This window comes from Poecilia formosa, unplaced genomic scaffold (genome assembly GCF_000485575.1).
Source record: "Poecilia formosa unplaced genomic scaffold, Poecilia_formosa-5.1.2 Scaffold148, whole genome shotgun sequence".
NCBI lineage: Eukaryota > Metazoa > Chordata > Actinopteri > Cyprinodontiformes > Poeciliidae > Poecilia > Poecilia formosa.
Genome location: NW_006800087.1, coordinates 430,424 through 452,992, shown reverse-complemented (window position 1 = coordinate 452,992; position 22,569 = coordinate 430,424). Strand labels below are relative to the sequence as shown.

The following is a 22,569-nucleotide window of genomic DNA, read 5'->3' as shown; positions in this document are numbered from 1 at the left end:
GAGATCTGCATTCTTAGAATTGTTTTTTACAGTGAGATGTTATGATGACATAACGCATTTACCATCTACAAAAATTGTATTAGGTTTCAATTCTGTGTATTATTTTTTTAATACATAAAATGACACAAACAAGATAAAGTGAGATAAAAGCACTCTGTAGCCACACAAATGTATATTAAAAATAACTGTACCTTAATATATTATCTTAACATTACCTACATCTACAAATAATTGATTAATTTCACTTAAATGAAACTAAACTTGTTTTAGAAAATATGCATGCATATTTCTTAATTTATTTTTTTGGAGTTCTGTAAACCAGAAGTTTCAATATGGCCCAGTTTACGAGCTTTGACACGTGGATGCAAGAAGCCACGTCACGTTATAGCTCGCCATCTAGGGGTTAAATCCACTTCAATTGAAAAATAAATATCGATTATTTACGTATTTTTCACTTTTCATTTTGCACATCAAACACTTAAATATATTGCAGAACCTGTAGGTATTAATCCTCTTGGATGTTTTATCCTTCTATTGTTTTAAAATTAATAATCATGATCAACACAATTTGGGCTTTTCTTTGTTAAAATATAAGAAAAGACAAAAAACCGAATGTCAAAGTGAAAGCCGATTTCTACAAAAAATAATGACAAATATAAATATTTGATTACATATGTGTTCACCCTATTAAACTGTTTAGTAGATGCACCTTTGGAGTCTGTAGATCTCAGTCATACCTGCAATTTTACTCCTTTATTAATTTTGTCAAATGTGATTGATTTGTAGAAGCAATAAAAGAGTAAAACATCCAAAGGGCTGAATACTTTTTAAAATATCAATAGATAAAAGCTATATATTGCTACATAGATGGTTAAAAAGTGAAGCAGCAAGAAATGTTTCACTGAGACAGAGTACAGCTTTATTAAAGTCAAACTTCAGGCATGTCTGAACTCTTCAAACTCAACTTCAGAATGAAAAAGGACAGAATCAATATCTTCAAATAAAAAGACAGATCATGTACAAAAAGAAGAGTGTCTTCTCAACAGTCACACACATTTAGAAGCAGAATTTTACAGGCAAAAATAAAAATAAAAAAAGAGCACACCACAGTAACATGAGTCTATGCAAATTCAATGCAAAGTATTTACAGGTTCCTCGACAATGTGTGTGTGGTATGCCGTAACACAGGTAGTTAACATGGCGGTGTGTGTTCATCCACGGTTTAATCGAAGCAACACCAAGAGAGATAGATATGACCCCAGTCAGCGTTACTGTGAGCAGGTTTCCTACAAGTAAGAAGAGATGAAGAGTGCTTATGCAGGTGAAATTATTCATTTATTCCAACACTATTTGACAGGATGTCAGGTGAGACCTCAACAACAGACGGCCCAACATTGCACAAAAAAAAAAAAAGACGTAACAGTGAACTGAAACTTTCCCTTTGACCATCAAAGGGGAGAGGGATTGGGTGTTTCTTCGTAGATTTGAAACAAAAATCAGAGCTAAGGGTCACTTAAAGGAGAAAATAAAAGCATAAAACCAGACGGAGAGACAATTAAAGCAGTAACACTTCAGCTGCATCAGCTCAGTAGGGCAGGAGGCGACCAACTGGCACAAAGATGCGAGTGCGATCATGCGATCTACAGGTGCAAAGAAAAACAAAAATAAAGGCTGTTTGGGGTTTTTTTATTTTCTTTTTTTTGCAGAATCTCTGTGCAATGTGGTGAAAATCAAAACAAAAGCAACAAATACAGTAAAACAATGGCATCGATTCGAATCCTCTGATGTTGGAAGCATGCACTCCAGCTCGACAACATTCACCATTACAACAAAAACAGAGGCTTCAGTGGGAATTATACAACCACAAAAACCAGAAGACATTCCCTCAAGCAACAAGGAGGCTTATGTGAGAAAAGCAAAGACATACAGAAACATCAAGTTTTAAGTTCGCAAAGGAAAGTGCTTTAACGACGCACTACAGAAGTACAATTAAAGCAAAAATACAGAGCGTAAAGAATCCATCACTTTCAGCTCTTTGGATTAGTTTCATAAATAGCTCAACTCCAATGTGTAATTTTTCTGATTATTTGTCTGATTTGTAAAAGGTTTGAGGTGAAAATGTGAAAACCTCCAGCACAACTGGAGTTGAAAAGAAATCTCCTAATTATTTCCTTTTTTTTTTTCCTACATTCAGCTACAAGTTTAACAGGGAAAAAGAAAGCTTAAACTACTAGAGAAGAGCAAAAATAGTCCTAAAAATAAATCTTTCAATGCAATTATCTGCAATTCATCCTGGTCTTAATTAAGTGACTTGAGCAACATAAAAAGGGGGATTTCACGTATAATATTTTAGCCATTAACTGCTGAAAAGCTGCAACACTGGCCTTGCTGAAAAAAGCAAAACAAAAGCAATAGCAAGTTTAAAGACACTTTAAAGGAAAGAACATGGCAACATTGGCACTTTTTCACCCTGTGACCCCCAAAAATTTCTTCCGTGGGCAAAAACAAAGAAAAGCAGACATGATTACAGAAAATTCTCTCATCCTGCCATGATTACATTTATCTGCAACAAAAAAACCTCGCATTTCAATACCGAACTGCGTTAAAACACCGATTACAGTGAGTCATAAAACAGGCCGACAAGCAGATGCTGTCATCAAATGTGGAATCATTACACCAAATGTAAGAAAATGGTTAGATACAGGCATAAAACATAAAACTCCCCGTGTGTGTGTGTGTGTGTGTGTGTGTGTTTTTTATCTCATTATTTCATCATCTATGTTCGTTTACACCTTGGCACGAGAGACGTGCTTCTCTCGTGCACGTCTCCCTGCACGAGAGAAGGGAGACGTGCAGTAACTCGTCTCCCTTCTCTCGTCTGAGAAGGGAGACGAGTTACTGCACTGGTGTTTGGAAAAAAGAAATCTGTATAAAATGCGGTGCAATAAATACAAAAACTTTTGTTCTGACTTGATGAGCAATTTAAAAACACTGTACAGAAGTTTGTGTTTGTACATCATACTGGACTGGATTGTTGTCACACCATTTCTTCCTGGAAACAAACAAAAAGAAGTGCCTCTGGAGGATTTTTTCTCTCGCTTAAACCAAAAGCTGGGGTGGCAGTTTATTCCTATTTGGGCCGCCCTCTGTCCAAAACAACAACAACAAAATAAACTCCTAGCAGTTAGGCCACTTTTGTTTAAAAAGAAAGGAAAAGGAGACCTAGCATTCACAATGTTTCCAACTAAGAGGCAAAAACAGTCACAACATAGATTAAACTCCAATGTTATAACAAGAAGAGGTATCTGTTTTTTGAAATACTTGTCTTGTCCGTGTATTTCTGTGTCTGCCCGTGTGAAAGTGCTTTTCATAGGTTTGGCAAAAACATAAAAAGAAACGCCGTCACAGTACACGTGTGAAATGAAACAACTGAAATGAGCTGCAACCCTCTGCAGCGTGCCGAAAATTAAAACTTAAGGCTTATTAACAATACTTGAAACACAGCACCAGTGATCACAAGCTGGCCCCCCCTCCCCAACCATTTACTATACAGGTAACGGGAATTAAGTAAAGGACGCGTGAGAACGTTAAAAAAAATCCCCAAAAAACCAGGAAGTTCTCCTTCCAGACGCGACAGAAGAGCCTCCGCCGTCCTGACTTTTAAGTACTTTACAATATGGTGAGCCAATTATGTACACAATGGCGAGTGGGACTGGCAATATGAAATCACAAGTACTTCTGTAATGTCATACCATTACACTATATACCATTATATTTCACCTTAATAGGACTATTTTCACAAAGAGGTCTGCGTAATGTTCAACACCGAAACAAACAAACGTAATACACCACTCACCGAGATGAAGTGAGAGAAATTTGTCTGTAAACATTAACAAACATAGATACTGTATATAATTATATTCATCTATACCCCATAAGTATATTAAAAAGCATGTTCAAGGAGGATTGGAATGTAGTGTGGTCCTGGAAAACAAAACAAACAAAAACAAACAAAAAAAAAAGTAAAATTGCACAAATTTGGTCATTTTTCCGAGTTCTTTTTCCACAAGAAAGAAGAAGTAGGGTGGCGGATTGTGTCGGAGGCGATGAAGAAGAGCTGCCTCGTCTACGTCGTTTACAGCAGGTAAACGGGGGAGGAGAGCAGCACGGCGGGTGGAGAGGTTCGACGTAGCACCTCCCCTCCTCCTCCTCCTCTACTCCTCTCTAAACTTTTGAGATCTTCAGAGCGCCGAAGCACGGCAACACTTACAGGACTGTGGAAAAAGTGTTCGCCTCCTTACAGGTTTCTCTTGTTTTTCAGTCACATTTTAATGTTTCAGATCAAATAATGTTTAATATCAGAGCTAAATAATCTAACTGAACACAAAAAGCTGCTTTCAAAGGATGATATTTATAGAGGAAAGGAAAGGCTGCTCACAGCATCCTGAGTCTATGTAAAGACGTACCTGTCTACGCCTAATAAATCATTAATTAACAGGAAATTAATCCCAGGTGATCAGCAGTTTAACAGATTAAAATAGGCCAGAATATCTCAAAAACCATCTTATGATCAGTCTGGTAATGGTTACAATCATATTTCTAAGGATTTTAGATTCACTGTAAAAACACAAAATCTTACCAAGTATTTCTGGTTTTTTTAGTGAAAATATCTTATTACACTTGAATTAAGACAAAAATAACTTATGAAGATACGGAAGCTTGTTTTAAGTAAATAATTCCTTGATATTGATGAGAAAGTGCTAGTTCCATCGGCAAATAATTTCACTTATGGGAAAATTGTCTTGTTAAAATAAGCTCCCACGTCTTCCTGAAAAGTTATTTGTAAGTCAGTTTTGTCTTATTTCAAGTGTAACATAAGCGCACTAGAAACCAAAAATACTTGGTAAGATTTGGCGTTTTTGTTCAATGTAGAAAAAATGGAAAAGTGGTATCTCCACATCTGAATGACTTAAAAAAGGTCATTATGAAGGTTTTTCAAGAGGTCTAGTCAAAGTCTGGAGCTCATTCAGATGGACAAAGTATGACATTATGTCACTGTTGCTCAAAACGAAGTGTGTTTGAACTGAAACAGAGCAAAGAAGAATATATAAAATATTTATATCCAAGTATTAGTGAGAAATTACTTTCCTACCTTTAGCCAGGTTGTTTTGATTCGCTTTTCTCCCCTTTAAATAAATTAAATCATCATTTCAATGAATGTTTTTGAGTTCAAACAGATTGCGTTTGATATTAAAATTTGATATTAAAATGATGCGAAACATTTAAATGTGACAAAAAAGCGCCAACAGTAGAAGAAGAAACGCAGTAAGGTCTGGGCCCTCCGGAGGGCGCAGGCGAGCTGTAGAAAGTGTAACTATTGGTCTTTTATGGCGAGAGGAGAGAAAACAGCGCATGATTATGCTCAGTCACCTTCCCGTGTCGTTCCTTCAGTCGCTCTGCTCTCGCTGCCAACAGCATCAGTTCATCGGCGTGTCCCAGCCGCTAGCAGCGGCTATCGCACCGTTTAAAAAACAGAAAAACAAACAAAAACAAACACTGTATCCCCCTTGTGAAGTGCACCGCTGCAGACGTCAGAGAGCACTTCGCTGGGAATGAGGTATAGTGGAAGTTGCGGCTTCACTCTTTAGACTCCTCTTTGACCCTGACGGGGCTCCGATCGAAGCGCCGCGGCTGGGTCGAGTCGGAGCCCAGCGGACTGAGCGGGTCGTGGTTGGAGCAACAGAGGCGGTCGTCCAGAGCGGAGGCGGTGAGCGCCCCCGCCTCGTGGTCCCGGCAGAACGAACGGGGGCAGAAGTCGCAGAGTGACGAAGCCGAGGCGCCGCATACGCTGCAGTCGTGCCATGGACATTCCCAGCGTCCTGCAGAGAGAAGCTTGAAGATAAGGTCTGAACTGAGGCTTTAAAAGTGACCCATGCTTACAGGTTAGAATGAGTCGAAGGGCGATACAAAACATAATTACTACAGTTTTTGCACAAATCAATTGTAAATGATGAGATGTCATTCTGGTCAGTTCTGACTATTTTCTGATTTACGGCCTCATGTCACTTTAAATCCAAATAAGTAGCATAGTCAGAGCCAGGGTCCAAAAAGGCTCAACAGCCTGATAAAAAAGGCCGGTTCTGTTGTGATTCTGTTCTGGGGATGCCCCGAACTCAACATTTACACTCGTAAATGAAAATAACTGCAAGCAGAAGCGCAATTATACAAGAAAAAAAAAAAGGCAAAAGTCGAGCCTTCTGCACAACCAACAAAATGCAGCAAGTGATTTCCGAACGGTAATCAGCAACAAAACACTCGTCTTTTCCAGCAGCTATTGTTCAGCACACAGAAAACCAAATCACCAAACATGCTGGAGTTCCGCTGCGGTTGCTAGGTAACCTGGCTGGGCCGGTTGCAGTTGCTAGGTAACCTGGCTGGGCTGGTTGGGGTTGCTTGGTAACATCGCAGTGCCCATAGAATGTTACTCAACAATTGGACGAGTTTTGAAACGGATCATTTCCAGATATCAAAAACCTTAAGTGGTCTTTTTAAACACTTTGACCGTTTTTAGAGACTCAAATGAAAGCATAAAAACATGCATGATGTGAATTTTACCCATTTTGTTGTTGTCACAGAATGATTTTAAGGCTCTTCTTACTGATTTTGTCTGTAAATGTTTTGAGAAATCTTTTAACTAATTTATTAATGATGGCACTAATTTTTTCTGTTTTGCATAAGATGTTCTGTAAACACCGTGTGCTGCTGCCAGTCTTGGTGAAGATTCTCTTGCAAGATATATTTTTAATCTCAATCAGATTTTTCTGTCAAAATTCAGGTTAATAACAATGAAGGTTGTGTTTACCGTATGGCGGCTTGGTGAGGTTGAGACACAGCAGGTGATACGCTTTTGGACAGTCCTTCCTGTCGCACATCACCAGCTCTCCTCCTTCTCCGCAGCAGAAACAGACGTATTCGTGTGTGTGTTTGCCCTCCGGCCGCAGCTTCCGCTTCTTGGGCTTCAGCTTGGCGTTCTTAGCCTTCTCCTCCTTCTCCATCACCACGGCACTCTGGAGAAAACGACACAAAAGACATCAGGTGTGAAGTTTCACCAATCTCGGGTTCGCTTCCGGGAAGTTTGGAGCAAACGTGCTCACCGTCGGCTGAACGCCGAGGAACCCGGAGCAGTTGTCGGATCCGCAGTGGCAGGACATCCTCCGGTTGCCCACACAGTGTAGGTTGTAGTTGAACGTCAGCTCTGTGCCTGCAGACAAACCAACAACAAGTCCCCCAGTAAATGGTGTGTCTGTCATGAAAACAGCTGCCATAGATGCTCCGTCTTCAACTCACCAGCCTCGATGTTGCAGAGGGTGAAGAGCCCGATGCGAACATCTCCGTTCACCGTCCACTTCTGGGTTTCACAGTTGGGGCTGCAGCTGTGGTTCATGAAGCGAGACGAGTTTCCTTTTGGGCCGGCGTCTATCACTCGGTCCTGTCCGGCAATATCGAAAAAACAGAAGTTTTATTCTTCTTTTAATTAACTAAAACTTACACTTGTCGTTGGCTTTGACGCCTTGTTGATTAAAAGCTTTTAAGGATTTACTTAAACTGCCAAGAGTTTCCACTCTCCAGAGTTTCGATGTTGAGTGCACAACTTTAAATTTAAGGTGGATTACCTCTAATCTGCAGAGTTAAAACTGTACATAAAGATTCAAACATTTCATAAACAACATCGAATATCTTTTTCAAAGTTCCATCAAAAAGCTAGAGTGCTTAAAGAGCTAAAAATAAAACATCAAGGAAAAAAAAACAGAACACGTTTTTACGGTTAAATGTTTTATGAACATAGAAACATTTTATAACCTTCCAGACATTTCCCTTAAGAAAAAACATTTTGTAGGTGAAGTTTTTCTTGTGCAGAATTACTGATGATCTGTTTTAATACGTTTTATGGAAGCATTATGCTTTTTCAGTGTTTAAATTAAAGTGTTTATTATTTTACATCATTTTATGTTTAGTGGTTTATTCATATGATCCATCAACATGCCAGCGTTTTTACGGCACTGATTAATTTCCACGTTTCCACAGCAGCAGCATCTTTACCTTGGTTAGTGTGAGCATGTAGAAGTTGGTCACGTGATTTTCGTGGGCTCGTTTAATTCGCTGCTGGCATTCCTCCGAGTCTATAACCTCTCCCACGTATTCGGTCACAAAGTCACCCTGAAGGAAACGGAAAACCTTTTTATTACACTTTTCATTACAGTAGGCATAAACCAGACGCCTTTATCTGACTAGTCAGTCGTGACAGCAGCAGGTTGAATGACAGGTTTTGATTTCAGCAACCTCCTAATACATAATTACATAAAAAAATTTAAGTTTTACATTCAATCACAAAATTATGATCAACATTTGTTTCCAGTGCAACTACTGTGTATCATCATTTAGTTAACAGATTGTAGAAATAGGTCTGTCAAGATAATCAATTTGATATGATAAACTATCCCAGTAATTATTACGATAACCAATACTGTATGAATCTGTTCAGAGATATGAATCTGTTAAAATATTAATAAATAGTTGTGGTTACATTTGAGTAGTACTTCTTAAAATTAAATAATATAGAATATGTTTTGATTTTATGGTGCTAATTTAGAAGTATTTGTCTTTATGTACAGCAGTAAATGCCGTATAATGTGACAAAGTGAGGTTGAGGCAGCAGTGTAGTAGAAATAAGAAATACTGCCACCTGCAGGTGGGAGTTCGTAGTCACATGTTTTTGACTATTTTTGTAGAAAATTTAAATAAACTCACAATTATGGATTATTGCAAAAAAGTGTGGGGATCTACTGATTTTACCTGAATTTCCAAAATCACATAGTTTAAAAAAACTGGAGGGACAGTAAATAGATAAAACCTGCTTTGATTTGATTGATAAAATTATATTTAAGCATTCAACTGTTATCTTGCATACACTTATGCACTCCCTGGAAACTAGAGGGCCACATAAATATTTATGGCGTGCTGGATTTGACCCTCGGGCCTCAAGTTTGACACATATGGTCCAGACGTCAGGCTTGGCTCTCACCTTGCGGAGCGTTTGGTTCGTTCTGAGCCCCCAGCCGCAGCCCTCCGTCTTCACCACCTCAGTTTCTGCGTACAGCCGCTTGGAGAAGCACTGATTCTCACATCGGTCTCCTGCAGGACACACCTGATGCAGACAAGAGAGGGGTCACACTTTGGGTTTTAGTCATTTACAGCCCTACACTGCAAAAACACAAAATCTTAACAAGGATTTTCAGCCTAGTGAAAATATCTTATTACACTTATTACACTAAGTAGTATCATCCTGCTACAACTTCCTGTCATTTTCTTCAAAAAAAAAAAAAAAAGTGTTTTCATTGCAGATTTGCGAAATACACAATAAATTTTGTAGCAGCTGTAAAAACCCCACCTCATCCTAGTATAAAAAGCTTTTTTATAAAAAAAAAAACCCTGAGCTTTTTCTAACTTGGTGTGTTTCCGTTAAAGCAGATTAAATTTCGTAATTATAAATTTTATGGTCAATGGATATGCAGCTGTTTACCAAACAAAGGGGATACAAACCTGCGGGTGGCACTCGTACTGCAGCATACGGTTTAGACACTGGGAGTCGAGGCTGCAAGGATGCTCCTCTGTTGGTTTGCAGTTGCATCGAGGGATTTCTGACAAGTCTGCCACGTGCATCTGCACCTTACCCACTGGCTTATTGGACTGTTACAGGAAAAAAACAGAATATCCGCTAAGATAGAGTCTACTGAAGCGTTTTTGTGTATTTAGAGACGTTAAAGGGATGTAAACCTTGATGATTTTGTATGGTGGAGGTTTGCGGGAGTTGCGTTCCTGCTCCAGAGCTTCCCTGCTCTCCCTCTGAGCCTTGAGCTCCTGAAACCGCCGGGCTGCTTCTTCCAGAGCTGAAACATGAACAGCGTCGCATGAAATCCCTTCAGCTGTGTTGTGAGGCAACAGAAACCCAAACAGGTTCAAAAAGGTTCAAATCTCACCTTTCTTGAAGGTTTTGTTGATGTTGATCTGACCCGTGACGAAGTTCTTGTCGTTCTCCACGTATGGGAACACGCGGCCCTGGTTGATCCAGTAGTAGTCGTGGGAACCAAAAAAGAAGACTGGGAAGTCGCCGATGTCATGCCGAAGGCTCTGGATGTTTGACGGCACCAAGCGAGGGTTGCAGATCTCAGCCGGCCACCATCTAAAAAGGAACGTCAAACGTAACGAGACCGAGAGGATTAGAAAAGTAATTACAGAGCGAGGGATCTGTGGTGTTTTATTTAAAAGTGACCTTAAACAGGTTAGGATAGATTTATGGGCTAAACCAAACATGCTCATTACATTTTTTTCACAAAATCATTCTTAGATCATGAGATTTTAGTCTGATCAGTTTATTTTGAGCTCTTTGGGGCTCCTGTCACTTTAAATCCAACTCAACGTTTACACTCGCACATGAAAAACATTTTATCCAACCGTCTTTTCTGACTGGTTAATCAACAACAAACCATCTACCTCGTTCAGCAGGAATGGAACAGCTAATACAGCAGTAAAACCAGCTCACCAAATCTGCCGAGCTTTTCTGGGGTTGCTAGGTAACGGGCTGGGCTTGCCTGTGGTTGCTAGGTAACGGCTGGGCTATTTTTAAAAGCTCTTTTTAAACCAAATTGAAGTACAAAAAACGTTCAAGATGTGAATTTTGTATAATAGCTTCTGTTTAATTACCCAGCGTTTGTTTGAATAAGCATTTTTTTTTACATGACGCAATAAATAATTTGATCTTCTTAAATAGATTGATAATTACATAAATCCGGTAGAGCATTATAATCTACTGTTATTTCATCTATCTAAAAATAGTGCCATAAACCGGGATTAACCTAATTCTACAAACAATTGCATTTCTACACAATTATTCAAAACTGATTTAGTTATTAGATGCTGCTCATTCACATGTGGTTTTCTGTTTTTCATACTGATGGAGGAATTGAGGTAACAGTTACTGAATTAAACGATGACTACCTGAATTTGGAGTATTTATTTTAGGCAAAGTTGAGCAGAGATTCATCCTCCACCGAAGCACAAAAACAAATTAATTTCTTTATTATTGAAATAATAAAGCTCACAGTGTTTACATTTATATTTGCTCCAGCTTGCTTTAACAATCTGCAGGACAAAACAAACCCACATGCCTCTTTTAGGGAGACTAGGTGTTGCAAACGAGGTTAATTAAATCAGATCTCCTGTTGGTTCATTTCAGGAAACATTTTGCTAAACAGTTTCCAGGAAAATGCAGAACATACATCTAAAACATCCCAACCTGTTTTATTTCAGAATGTGATTTATTTTGTAACATCTAAAAATAAAGAATACAAATCAGTGGGTTTCTGAGAGACCGATGTTAAGAGTTCATCTTTAGTTGCTTTCTTTCACCTGCCAGGTTCAGATATTACAGGTACTCAGACTGAAGGCTTTTTTTCCCCTTAGGATAAAAGCAGGCGATGCCAAAATGTTTATTTTTTTTCTCCTCTTAACAATGACAGGGTAAGAACTCCTGCAGCATTTATCCAGCAAAGTGAATGTTTTTAGAGTGGTCTTAATGAGTGGTTCCCTAAGCTGCCTGCAGGTTTCTCATACATTTTTTTAGTCCAGTCTTTCCACTCAACTAGGAGAACATAAACCGCTGCAGCACTTCATTACAACCAGCCTAAATAACATTGTGTCAGTTCCACTTTTACTGCCAAATTAGCTCTGGATCCAACTAGATCCCTCAAGGTGTGCTGCGTTATTCTAGACGTTGGCAGCAGGTCTTTTAAATCCAGTATTCATGAGTTGAAGCCTCCAGTTTGTTTAATGACTGATCTGGAGAACCTGGGTGCCAAGTCAACACGTTAAGCCAAACTTTTCGACAAGTAGGCCAAAATTGTTGAGTCAAAAGTAACCGGTACTTGGGGGACAGGAAAAAAAAAAAAAAAAAAAAAAAAATATATATATATATATATATATAAAACTAATATCACGCAAATAAAGTCGCCTGTATTTTTTCTTTTGTAGGAAAGGGATGGTATTCATTGTAAATCTAAATGTTAGAGGGGCACCATTATGTACTTTCCAGGCACTTTGTGCCTCTTTATAGTATATTCAAGTTGTTAAAAAAATGATTTATATATTAAATATGACTTAAAATTCATTGAAATTGGGCCTCTGTCACTTTAAGAAACAATGTCTTCAAGATGTCATCAAATCTTTCCTCCGTTTTGCCAGTGTTGCAATGAGAAGCAGCTCATATAATGAGATGCACAGTTCTAGGTGTTTGCTAATTGCTGCTGGCTAGTCTGAAGGAGCTGAGTGGGGGAAGTCACAGAGGAGAGCTGCTCTGTAAGGAGATCAGCAACTGCAGCTCAAAGACTGAGCTGCGCCTTGAAGGAGGTGCTACATCCAACCAGACCTGTTGCAATAAGCAACAAGTTAATTAATCACATGATCAATTAAAACAAGTTAAATTTCCATTTGTAACACGTCCGTGCAACCCAGCAAGTTAGAATATGCATGTTCTCCCTGTGCATGAGTGGGTTCTCTCTGGGTACTCCAGCTTCCTCCCGCAGTCCAAAAACATGACTGACAGGTTAATTGGTCTCTCTAAATTGTCCCTAGGTGTGAGTGTGTGTGCATGGTTGTGTGTCCTGTCTGTCTCTGTGTTGCCCTGCGACAGACTGGTGACCTGTCCAGGGTGACCCCGCCTCTCGCCCGAAACATTCGCTGGAGATGGGCACCAGCACCCCTCCCGACCCCATTAAGGGACAAGGGTGTACAGAAAATGGATGAATTTCGATTTGCATGATTTATCATTTTGCTCTTTTCTCTCTTTCTACCAAAAACTGGATGACAAAACTCTTCAGTCTGATGCTTTGGTCTCAACTAGCCCTTTTTTTTGAAGATCAGTTTTGTTTACATAGACTTCAGCATTTAATTTATTTGTCATTTGTGTTTTCTTTAATTTAGTTTGGATATTTAAAATGTCTTCCAGTTCCAGAGTTAAATGTTGATTAGAAATTCAAGTTTATTGATCTTTAAGAATATGTTCTTGCATTATTATTATGCCATTGTCTTTAAATTACTTGAAATTGGTCTTAAACCAACAATATTTTATTGTTGGCTTAACTTCTGGGACAATTTATCGTCCTGTAAAATTTATCGTGACACGCCTCGGTCCACCCAGGCGTTTTCCACGGCTGAATGGTTGCCATCAGAGATTAAAGGATTTCTCCAACATGCATGTTTGTGATGATACAATAAATAAAACCGAAGATTTTACATAATGCCGCTCCTTAAAGAATTTTCCACATTTGCGACATCTAGTTTTTCCCAAATACTTTTTTCCCTCTTGATTCATTTCTTGGACGACTACTTTTTACTTCTACTTGAGTGAAAACGTGTTGAAGTAGTCCTACTCTTACTTGGGTACGTTTTTGGGGGACTCTACCCACCTCTGCTTAAATGTAACCACACACTGACAGACATCTAACCCTCACCACTCTGCGATCAATGTGCTCTGCCTACCTGTAGTTTCCCAGTTTGACCCAGACAATTTGTTTGTAGTGAGGCTTCTTCCCCGCCCTGCAATCACTGCAGGACCAAGCGCCTTCGGGCATCTCCATCTCCAGACACTCCGGGTGGAAGGAAGCTGGGCATGAGTCGCAGCACAGCAACTTTCCTCCTACATTTGGATGGATGTAAACATGTGTTTGTGTGTGCACATGAAAGTGTGTGTGAGTGTGTGTGAGTGTGTAAGTGTGTGTGTGCATGCGGATGGGAGAATGGGTATGCAAAGAGAGGAGGAGTGTATGATTAGGTGGATGCACATCAAACACCTGGACAAACTCTGAATCTCAATTGCAGACAAGCCTAAGCAGGACATAAGGATTTAAATTATATTTTATTAATATTTAGGACAAGAAAAAACTTTTTAATTGAAAATTTAGTAATTATTTTGAATAAAAACAGAGATTTGCACTTGACAGAAGGTTCCAGTGATGGCAACACTGCAATAAAATCTTATGCAAGCAACAGCTTCTACTGCAGCAGTTCCAGCATGTCTGGCAATCAGATTCAGAGCACTGTACCAAGACCAGTCTATGGGAAATACATGCGGCAGCACTGGAATAAAAAGTCAGCCAGCAAAGTAGGAATTATTCAGGGTTATAATCAAACACATTATCTGCAATAAGCAGGCATGCAGTCCTGCTAGAGCAGCGAACCTGTCCGATCGCACAGCGCATCCTGCAGAGACCAGCTTGCATGGAATCCAATGTTTACAATATTGGCATTTTTTGTTTTTGTGTTTATCAACTTAAAAAAACCAGTCCCTGCTTAAATGCACACAAATCTTTTTACTGACTGGGATCACATTCCATCCAAGACGGGTCAAAAAAACAAAAATCAAAATAGCTGCAGTCAGCATAAAAGAGGTGAAGCTGAACAAGGCCCTTTCAAATCAAAAACAAGCCCAAAGTGCTGAAGCAGAGAAGCAGTGCACCTCCAGCAGTGATCCATACAGGAAAAAAAAACAAAACACAACCAGAATTAATTAACCCAGAACATCCAGCAGAGGGGAATATACACAGAGCTGCTTCAAGTTTAATGGCTAGCTGGGTTTCCGCAGTAGCAAAACTCCATCATCATATTTAAGTTTTCTTTTTTTTAAGGTGCTGTATGTACCCAGATTGAATGATTGATCCTCAGAACGGGCCCCATGCAAGATCGAGTCTCCTTCGTAAAAATACGCCTGTCAGGAGTTTCTCATAAATTATAAAAACTTGCTAATGAGATATTAGTCATCTGTTAATTACAAAAATTACATTAATCCTAATGTCCTCACACCTAAACTAAACCAAATGAATTTAACTTTGCGTTAGGGCTGGATGATGTGGCTGAAGGTTTTACGATAAGTGTTTCACATCAGTCAATACTGATAATTATTTATTGATTAGTTTCTTTTGTTTTAAATATATTTGAAATACTCCCAAACCAGTGATGTGACCTTTCTTGTTTTATCCAGTTTTCACTGTCGTTTTTTATTATTAAGCAGTTATGAGGCACAGTGGCAAAACCTGAAACTGTTGCTGCACAAGTTACTCAACAGGTTGTTGCTAGGTAACCAAAGAGTGAATTAGTTGCTAGGTAACCAAAGAGAGTGAGTTAGTTAACACCACCAACCTTACTAAACTCTCCATGAGAGTTTGAGCTGCTAAAGTCTGTCCTCTCACTACATCTCCCAGAATGCAGTGCGGTTCTGGATCAGAGTTCAGTGAATATTAAGACGTATTTATACAACCAGATTTCAGATGTATTTTAATAAGATTTACTGAAGTAGAAAATTCTAGTAGAAAATTCTCAATGAAAATCTGAAAAGTGTGGCCTGCATTTTTGTATTCAGCTGTTTACTCTAAAACTCCTAAGTAATACGAAATGAAGGCAACGTCCCAGAGAAGTCAGAATTCTTAAAAAAAAAACGAATTCTGAGAGAAAAGTCCAATTATTATTATTATTATTAATTTGTATTTATTTTATTTTGAACATTATAGAAGTATAAAATCACACACATGAAAAAGGAATGCAAAAGACATATATTTTTGTATCACATGTATCTTAACATACTCGAAAAGGAGTAGGAAGAAGTAAGAAACTTATGAACTCCTACCCCATAAACTCTATAATACCATATTTTCAGATGGACACTCATTATTAAATTATGAGAAAAAAAACTGAATTCTGAGACAAAAGAAAGCCAGAATTAAAAAATAAAATATACAAAACCTCACTTCTGACATTAAAGTCAGATTTCTTTCGCCGCAGTAGCTCTAGTCCTTCTCCACACTGACTAGATTTGAACTGATCCTGCTACATTCAGCTCATGTCGTGTTTGTAGAATAACCCGGATGCTATAAATCATCACCGTCTGCTAAACTTCACATTCAGGCACGACCAAAAAAAAGAAAAAAAAAAACAACTATTCTTGCATGAGGCCCGCTTTTATCTGGAACTGGGCTGAGGCTCCTTTGTGTCACTCTGCATTGAAATGAACTGCATGTGTAATCAGTTAATTAACTCTGCACCTGAAGGCTTTGAAATGAAAGACGTGTGCAAAAAGGGGGAAACTGAATCAGAACGGGAGCAGGCACAACACAAACACGGACCAAGGGAGGAGGGGGGGACAAGGAGAAAGAGAAAAACTGTTCAGTTACCTTTCCCAACATTCTTTTTGGTAGCTGACGAAGGAGAGGGAATCATAGGTAATTTCAACTCAGCACGATTTGACTCAGTCAGAAGGTAGTGGGACTTATAGGCATATGAACTTAATATGGTGTCAGTAAGGTCTTGCACTAACAGCCCTACACAAGACACACAGGAAGAGACGGGGGGTGAGCCGCAGTCAAACTCGAAAATTACCCAAATTTCACACAGAAAGAAACACACACACACACACACACACACACACACACACACACAAGCACAGCCTCGCACACACTCAGAAGTAGTAAATAAAAAACGTTTGTCTCGACGTAAAAGAGGCCAAACAGTGCACTCAACTCAGCGCTAAGTGTTGGGCCTAATTGGCTCATTGGAAAACCTGTTTACTGCCTAATTAAAGTGGAGTGCAGTGTGAAAGCCTGGGGTTATTAATATTACGATGGAAAAAACAAACACAGCACAAGTTTTCATGAACAAAATCCCTAAACATGAAACACAAATCAAAATATCTACACGTTAAAATATCAAATGTAACTTTTAACCCATGAGATGCTAACTCTGGGCTGAAGCCAAAACACTAAGCAGTGATGAAGTCAAGATGGCGGCGCGTCCAGTGGTGAAGGCTTACCTCTGGCACACAGAAAGCACCAGCCGACGTTGACGGGGGAGGAGAGGAGGCCGTTCTTCTTGGCGCTGCCGTGGTTGCTGCAGATCATGATGTGATGGGTGAGGATGACGCTGCCGGCGGCCAGGCAGCCGTCGCTGGGGTGATAGGCCAACGGGCAGCGGATACAACGGATCAGACGGCCTGCGAAACGAACCATACCTTTATCATCACAGGTTAGGTGCAGAGCAGAAAACTTTCCTTCAATGTTGACTTTATTTTAAAGGTGATCTATTACGCTTCCTTGAATAAGTTAGGATAGGACGATGAGTAAAATATGTTTATTACATTTTCTGCACAAAATCAATCTTAGATAATGAGATTTTAGTGTGAGATGTTTTAGGAACTCTCTCACTTTAAATCCAAAGAAGCTGCTACATTCGTACAGGAAAATAGCTACAAACAGATGCACAATTATACAAATGTATAAGTTTGAAAAGCAGAAGTGGAACCTCCTGCACAATCAATAAGAATGCAGCAAGTGGTTTCTGGATGGTAAGTCAGCAACAAAACACTTGACTTTTCCAGCAGCCATTGTACAGTACATACAGTGGTAAAACCAGCTGATCAAACATGCTGCAGCTCAGCTGGGGTTGCTAGGTATCAGCGCAGTGCTCATCAAAGGTGACTTAACAAGTAGTTTTTGAAACGGCTCATTTTCCAGATACTACAAAACATTAACTTGTTGCCAGAAATGGCTGGGTGTTTTATGTTTGTTTTTCTAAATGCTTGAACTGTTTTTTGAAGCAGAAAAGACCCAAATAGGAGTAAAAAAAAAAACATACAAAAAGTGCATTTTATATAGTAAGGCACCTTTAAATAAACTAGAAAAGAAGGTAGGTCATATTCCTTTGTGGGCCTTTGCTGTAACTGAAGTGACAGGAATAGATACTGCATGCTTTGCAGGAGCTTATCAAATAAGATTTTAGTCAAATCACAGCACAGCAACTCAAGTGGCATTAAAAAAATGAAAGTCTACCAACGTATAGAGCTCATTAGACATTTTAAATCTGAAAATTGCCATGTTTTTCTGTTTGTCAATGCCTCAACAAATGCTGCTGCCTTCTAAATTCAAATGAAATTTAACTGAAAATATCCTTTTTTGATGTGGAAAATATGGGCAGTTGCCCAGGACAGCATTAGGAAGTGAGTGGCACACAAAAACTAGAATGACAAAAATAGAGCTGTAAGTTTTTCCTCTTGCTTCTACCCAGTCACTAAAGAGTTAGCGCCCATTGCTTGCTTCCAATAACTTATTATTTAGTACTGCGCAAAACAGCACTAAGTATATAACAAAGCAGTTCTTCAAGATTAAAATATTGCATAAATTGTCATTTTGATGACTATTCCAATTTAATAAATCGTGTAGAAAGAAAGAAGTAACAAAAAGAGCTTTAAGAGTGAATTCTAGGATTGTGTATAAAATAAATAAGCATTAAATACACAAAGCTGCCCATCTTTACATTTACCTCTGATTGTCTTTCATGTCCCTGCTGAAGAAAAGCATCCAGCATGATGCTGCCACTGCCTGTTTCTGATACATTTCCTTCTAGCTGTCTGAATCAGTCCATCTGTTTCTCAAAGAAGCTTGAATTCAGGCTTTAATGTAGCTACTGTTCAAGAGAAATAGCACCAGCAATGTCACAGGATGATGGTCTCCCCTTGGGTGAGATGAAGGCCATTTCTTCCTTTTTTCATTTGGTTTATTTGCACCATGATGACGCACCATCATCATCCATTTCCAGGAACATAGCAATAACTCTGTCCCCGATGGTCTTTCAGGTACACCTCATTTAAACCAAACAGAGAACTGGATGTTCTGAATCACCAAATATTCTAGATGTGTCCCTAAGTTTTTCTGTTCCAAACAAAACTATTTTTAAGATACTCTTATTTCTTTCTATAGCAAATTATTTCTAATATTTTACCAATTCACCAGTGAATTGATCTTGCCTTTTTGAATTACCTTGTAAATTAATTTGTTTATAAACCTTTTCTAAAGCAAATCAACCTTTTCCCCACTTTATAATTTCAAAGTTCCAGCAACCAGACTCAAAGTGGAACTTAAAGGATACTAATGCAATATTCATATTTTACATTATCCTTCCATTTTTGTCTCTACTGCTTCTTAAGCACAACCCAAGCACTTAAAAAAAACACTCAGCCATTTTCTTTGTCAATAAGCTAAAGATTTTTTGGTGTCTGGAAAATGAGCTGTTTCAAACACCTTTGGAATGTGTCATCACAAATGTGCCGTTACCTAGCAACCCCAGTCAAGCACAAGAAGTTACCTAGCAACCCAGTCAGAGTTCTAGCATGTTTGGTCAGCTGGTTTTGTGACCTGTAAAATGGCTGCTGGAAGAGACAAGTGTTTTGTTGTTGAATTACTGTCCAGAAACCACTTGCTGCATTCTTGTTGGTTGTGCAGGAGGTGCTACAAATACTTTTCAAAGATGTATGGTTGTTTTCATGTTTGAGAGTAAACATTGAGTTAGGGGGCGTGGCCAGCAGCAGTTTATTTGGGTTTAAAGTGACAAGAGACCCTAACAGAGCTCAAAATAGGCAGAACTGAGCAGACTAAAATCTCCTTATCTAAAAATGATTTTGTGCAAAATCATTCTTAGATATTTTGTACAGACCATAGATCTATTCCAACCCGTTCAAAGAAGCATAATAGGTCACCTTTAAAACAGAAAACAAATGAAGGAGAACCCGCTCCACCTTTGCTGGCTCGCTGCAGGTCTCGCTCCAGGCAGCAGGTGGAGCAGCTGTGCTGCGGGCAGCAGAACCCTCCACCAGAACCGCTGGTGGTGCCCGGCAGCTTCCGGACACAATCCTCGTGGTAGAAGCATCCGCATCCAGACACGGAACAACGAGTCACCTCCGGGTCCACTGATTTACAGCTAAAACAAGGATGATTGCCTAAAAGAAAGAAAAATAAGACAGCAGAAAGTCACAATAAAAGAAACAAACTCGGCTCAGGTCATTTAGGGTGAAACTGTCTTTGCTCTCACCATTTCTACATTCAGTGCAGGTGAATCGGCCCTCCGGTGGAGACGACAGGCCAAGACACTCCAGGTGGAACTGTCTGCTGCAGTCGCCCTCACACACGACCAAACCCTCCCCATACGCCTCGCAGATCTAAAGAACGCACACATCATCTAATGACTCAGGGCCTTGCAAAGGTACTCATACCCATTCAGCGTGTTCACATTGTGTAATCCTACAACTACAAAGTTCACTGTATTTTAACACTAAAAAAATTGAAGATAAAACACTTTGCAGAACAAGCTTTTGCCACAGTTAAAGCTACATGTCTTTAGAGATATTTGTGTAACTGGGCTGAAACTAATTATTACATTTGTAATTGATTATTCTGATGATTTGGAAAAAGTTTGTTAAGTTATATTGCACTGTAATATATTGTATTTATTTGGATCGTAGCTTGAGGGACTACAGATGAAAACTAGCCTTTATGACTAACTCTGGCATATTGTTTGATATGATTGTCCTTTTTGAGATACATATACAACAACAATTATTAATTAATCTGATTTAAAAAAAGGTAAATTCTGCATATGTTTCATTTAACCATTTAATGTATTTTTGATACATAAGATAAGCATATAAAGAAGTAATTTAATTCCTTTTTGAATGACAAAATAAACATTTTATTACCTAAAATATAACATAGCATTTCTTTAGTGAATACCTGATCTTGTAGCAAACGATGCCTCTGCTGTGAATCAATACAGCATAGGACTGATCTGTTGATTATTTTTAGGATTAAGTGATTAATAATTGGAAAGGGAAAGGTACGCAATAGGAATTTTTTTCTCTTACAGAATTTGAACCAGGTGAAGCTAAACCTTCACTACTAAAGGAGTTCTGTGTAGAAAATAACAAAAATGTTTTTTCATCTTAAACGCAAAATGTATACTTTTTTGTATACTTTTGGCTTAATTACTGCTTGAAGTGTGTTGTTCCGTCAGCAAATAGCCTTTTTCAGAGTATGTATACTTAATTTAACAATACTTATTATTAAATTTGTTGACAATCAATAACAAGATCAAACAATTTAGTTTATGTTAGCAAAGTTAGACTATGTGAGGCTCAGGAGATTTGGTTTCATTTATTATTATTTAATATGTCTTTAGTTTGTGTATTTTTATTCGTTTGTATTTCTTACCATTTATTTAAAGGTAAAAAAATGCCATTAAATATTGGTATTTAATGGTACCAATATTTGCATAGAATAATGCAACATTATTCTATGTTGCATTTCAAACATTGTTATCTTTTTCTGAGAAATAGAGCTGCAAATGGTGTTTTATTTATTACAATGGACTGGTCTATTTTTCTTTTCTTCTTAAATATTGAAATTGGCATTATGATATTGTGAGTATATGTTTTGTAAAACTTGCTTATTTGTGAATCAATAAAGATAATAAAAAAGTTAATATTTTCGGTTTGAAAACTTGTAATCCAGCAGAGACCAGCCTTACCTGGCACACCGTGTCTCTCTGTCCGGTACCGCTGTCTTGACGGGACAAACCGGAGTCCACAGACTGAGTGTCCGAAGCGTCAGCGTCTGCCGCTGCTGGACTGTCCAGGCTCTTCCCAAATAATCCCTGGAGAATTATTAGGGATGATGTTACTTCAATATGTGCTTAGAAAAGCTAAATTCACCTAAAAAAAAAAAACCTCTCGACAAAAAAGTATTCATCTCCATTGACCCTTTGCACGTGACGTCACGCTCTCCAGAACAGCGTCCGCTCCGCCATGACCGACATCAAAAAACCAATGCGCTCCTTTAAAGCTAGTCTAAAACCAGATATCTGTCACCTAACATCGCTTTTATGAACATGATTTCACTTAAGAAATTGTCATAGGGCGCTGTATGATTAGAAAGATATTAAATATCGCATTATGGAGAAGGTACCCGTGTAACCGTAACCATGGAAACAATGCCGCACCGTCATGTAGCCTAGCATGTATGTCAAAAAAAAAAAAAAAAAAAAACTGGTTAGCATCTCGTCTTTTGTGCGTTTTTAAGGCTACTCCGGTGTAAAAGTAAACACTGTTTATGATAAAGTGTGGTGTGAATTCAGGCAAAGTTGGTAATTTGATCAACACGTGACGGGGAGGAGGTACGGGTCGGTTTCTAAGCTAGCTATTTCCAACTTTTGTAAATACCACCGTCTGTGAGCCCCAATCAGGTGTCTTACGTTCAAAACAAATTACCTTGACTCGAACGAGTAGAAGCCATGAATAAACTGGCAAAAACAACTTGGGAAAAGTTTGTTCAATACAATACTCCCGTCCCTCTCTTCTCACGTCCGTCATGTCGCCTGGAATGATTAGGGATCCTAGTTGCAAACGGTGAATACGTCAATCTTTCTCAAACTGTGGTTTGTGGCTGCCCCCTAGTGGTCCGCGAGGTACTGCATGTACGGTGACGTTAGCTCAAAGTTCAACACGTACTAATAGAGAGAGTTGTGTTTTAGTTTTTAGGACTTTGCCTGCTTATAATGCTCTGAGCACACGTCAACAGCTGTTATTTTTTTATATAAAAGGATTTGAATCAGCAAATAAATACAATGGATAGAAATGGGTGGATA

General features: G+C 38.7%; 2 protein-coding genes across 8 annotated transcripts in view; both read right to left on the bottom strand.

The window, feature by feature from the left end:
* The window catches only part of LOC103145867 (lymphocyte antigen 6 family member D), a 670,619-nt gene that overhangs the window by 225,543 nt on the left and 422,507 nt on the right, over nt 1-22,569 (bottom strand). The gene's annotated exons all lie outside the window — the stretch shown is intronic.
* nsd3 (nuclear receptor binding SET domain protein 3) overlaps nt 3,916-22,569 on the bottom strand; it is a 37,537-nt gene continuing 18,883 nt past the window's right edge. For 5 of the 7 annotated variants that reach the window (XM_016677106.1, XM_016677105.1, XM_016677103.1 and 2 more), the window contains exons 11-25: nt 21,454-21,579; nt 19,963-20,089; nt 19,670-19,870; nt 16,913-17,092; nt 16,278-16,424; nt 13,594-13,750; nt 10,038-10,240; nt 9,835-9,947; nt 9,601-9,747; nt 9,083-9,205; nt 8,101-8,217; nt 7,348-7,489; nt 7,155-7,261; nt 6,863-7,067; nt 3,916-5,879 (exon numbers count right to left, since the gene is read on the bottom strand). In XM_016677106.1, the coding sequence (XP_016532592.1) occupies nt 5,638-5,879; nt 6,863-7,067; nt 7,155-7,261; nt 7,348-7,489; nt 8,101-8,217; nt 9,083-9,205; nt 9,601-9,747; nt 9,835-9,947; nt 10,038-10,240; nt 13,594-13,750; nt 16,278-16,424; nt 16,913-17,092; nt 19,670-19,870; nt 19,963-20,089; nt 21,454-21,579 (2,337 nt within the window). In that variant the 3' untranslated portion in view covers nt 3,916-5,637. The remainder of the gene's footprint in view (nt 5,880-6,862; nt 7,068-7,154; nt 7,262-7,347; nt 7,490-8,100; nt 8,218-9,082; nt 9,206-9,600; nt 9,748-9,834; nt 9,948-10,037; nt 10,241-13,593; nt 13,751-16,277; nt 16,425-16,912; nt 17,093-19,669; nt 19,871-19,962; nt 20,090-21,453; nt 21,580-22,569) is intronic. The other 2 variants (XM_016677108.1, XM_016677109.1) reach the window with 2 other exon arrangements.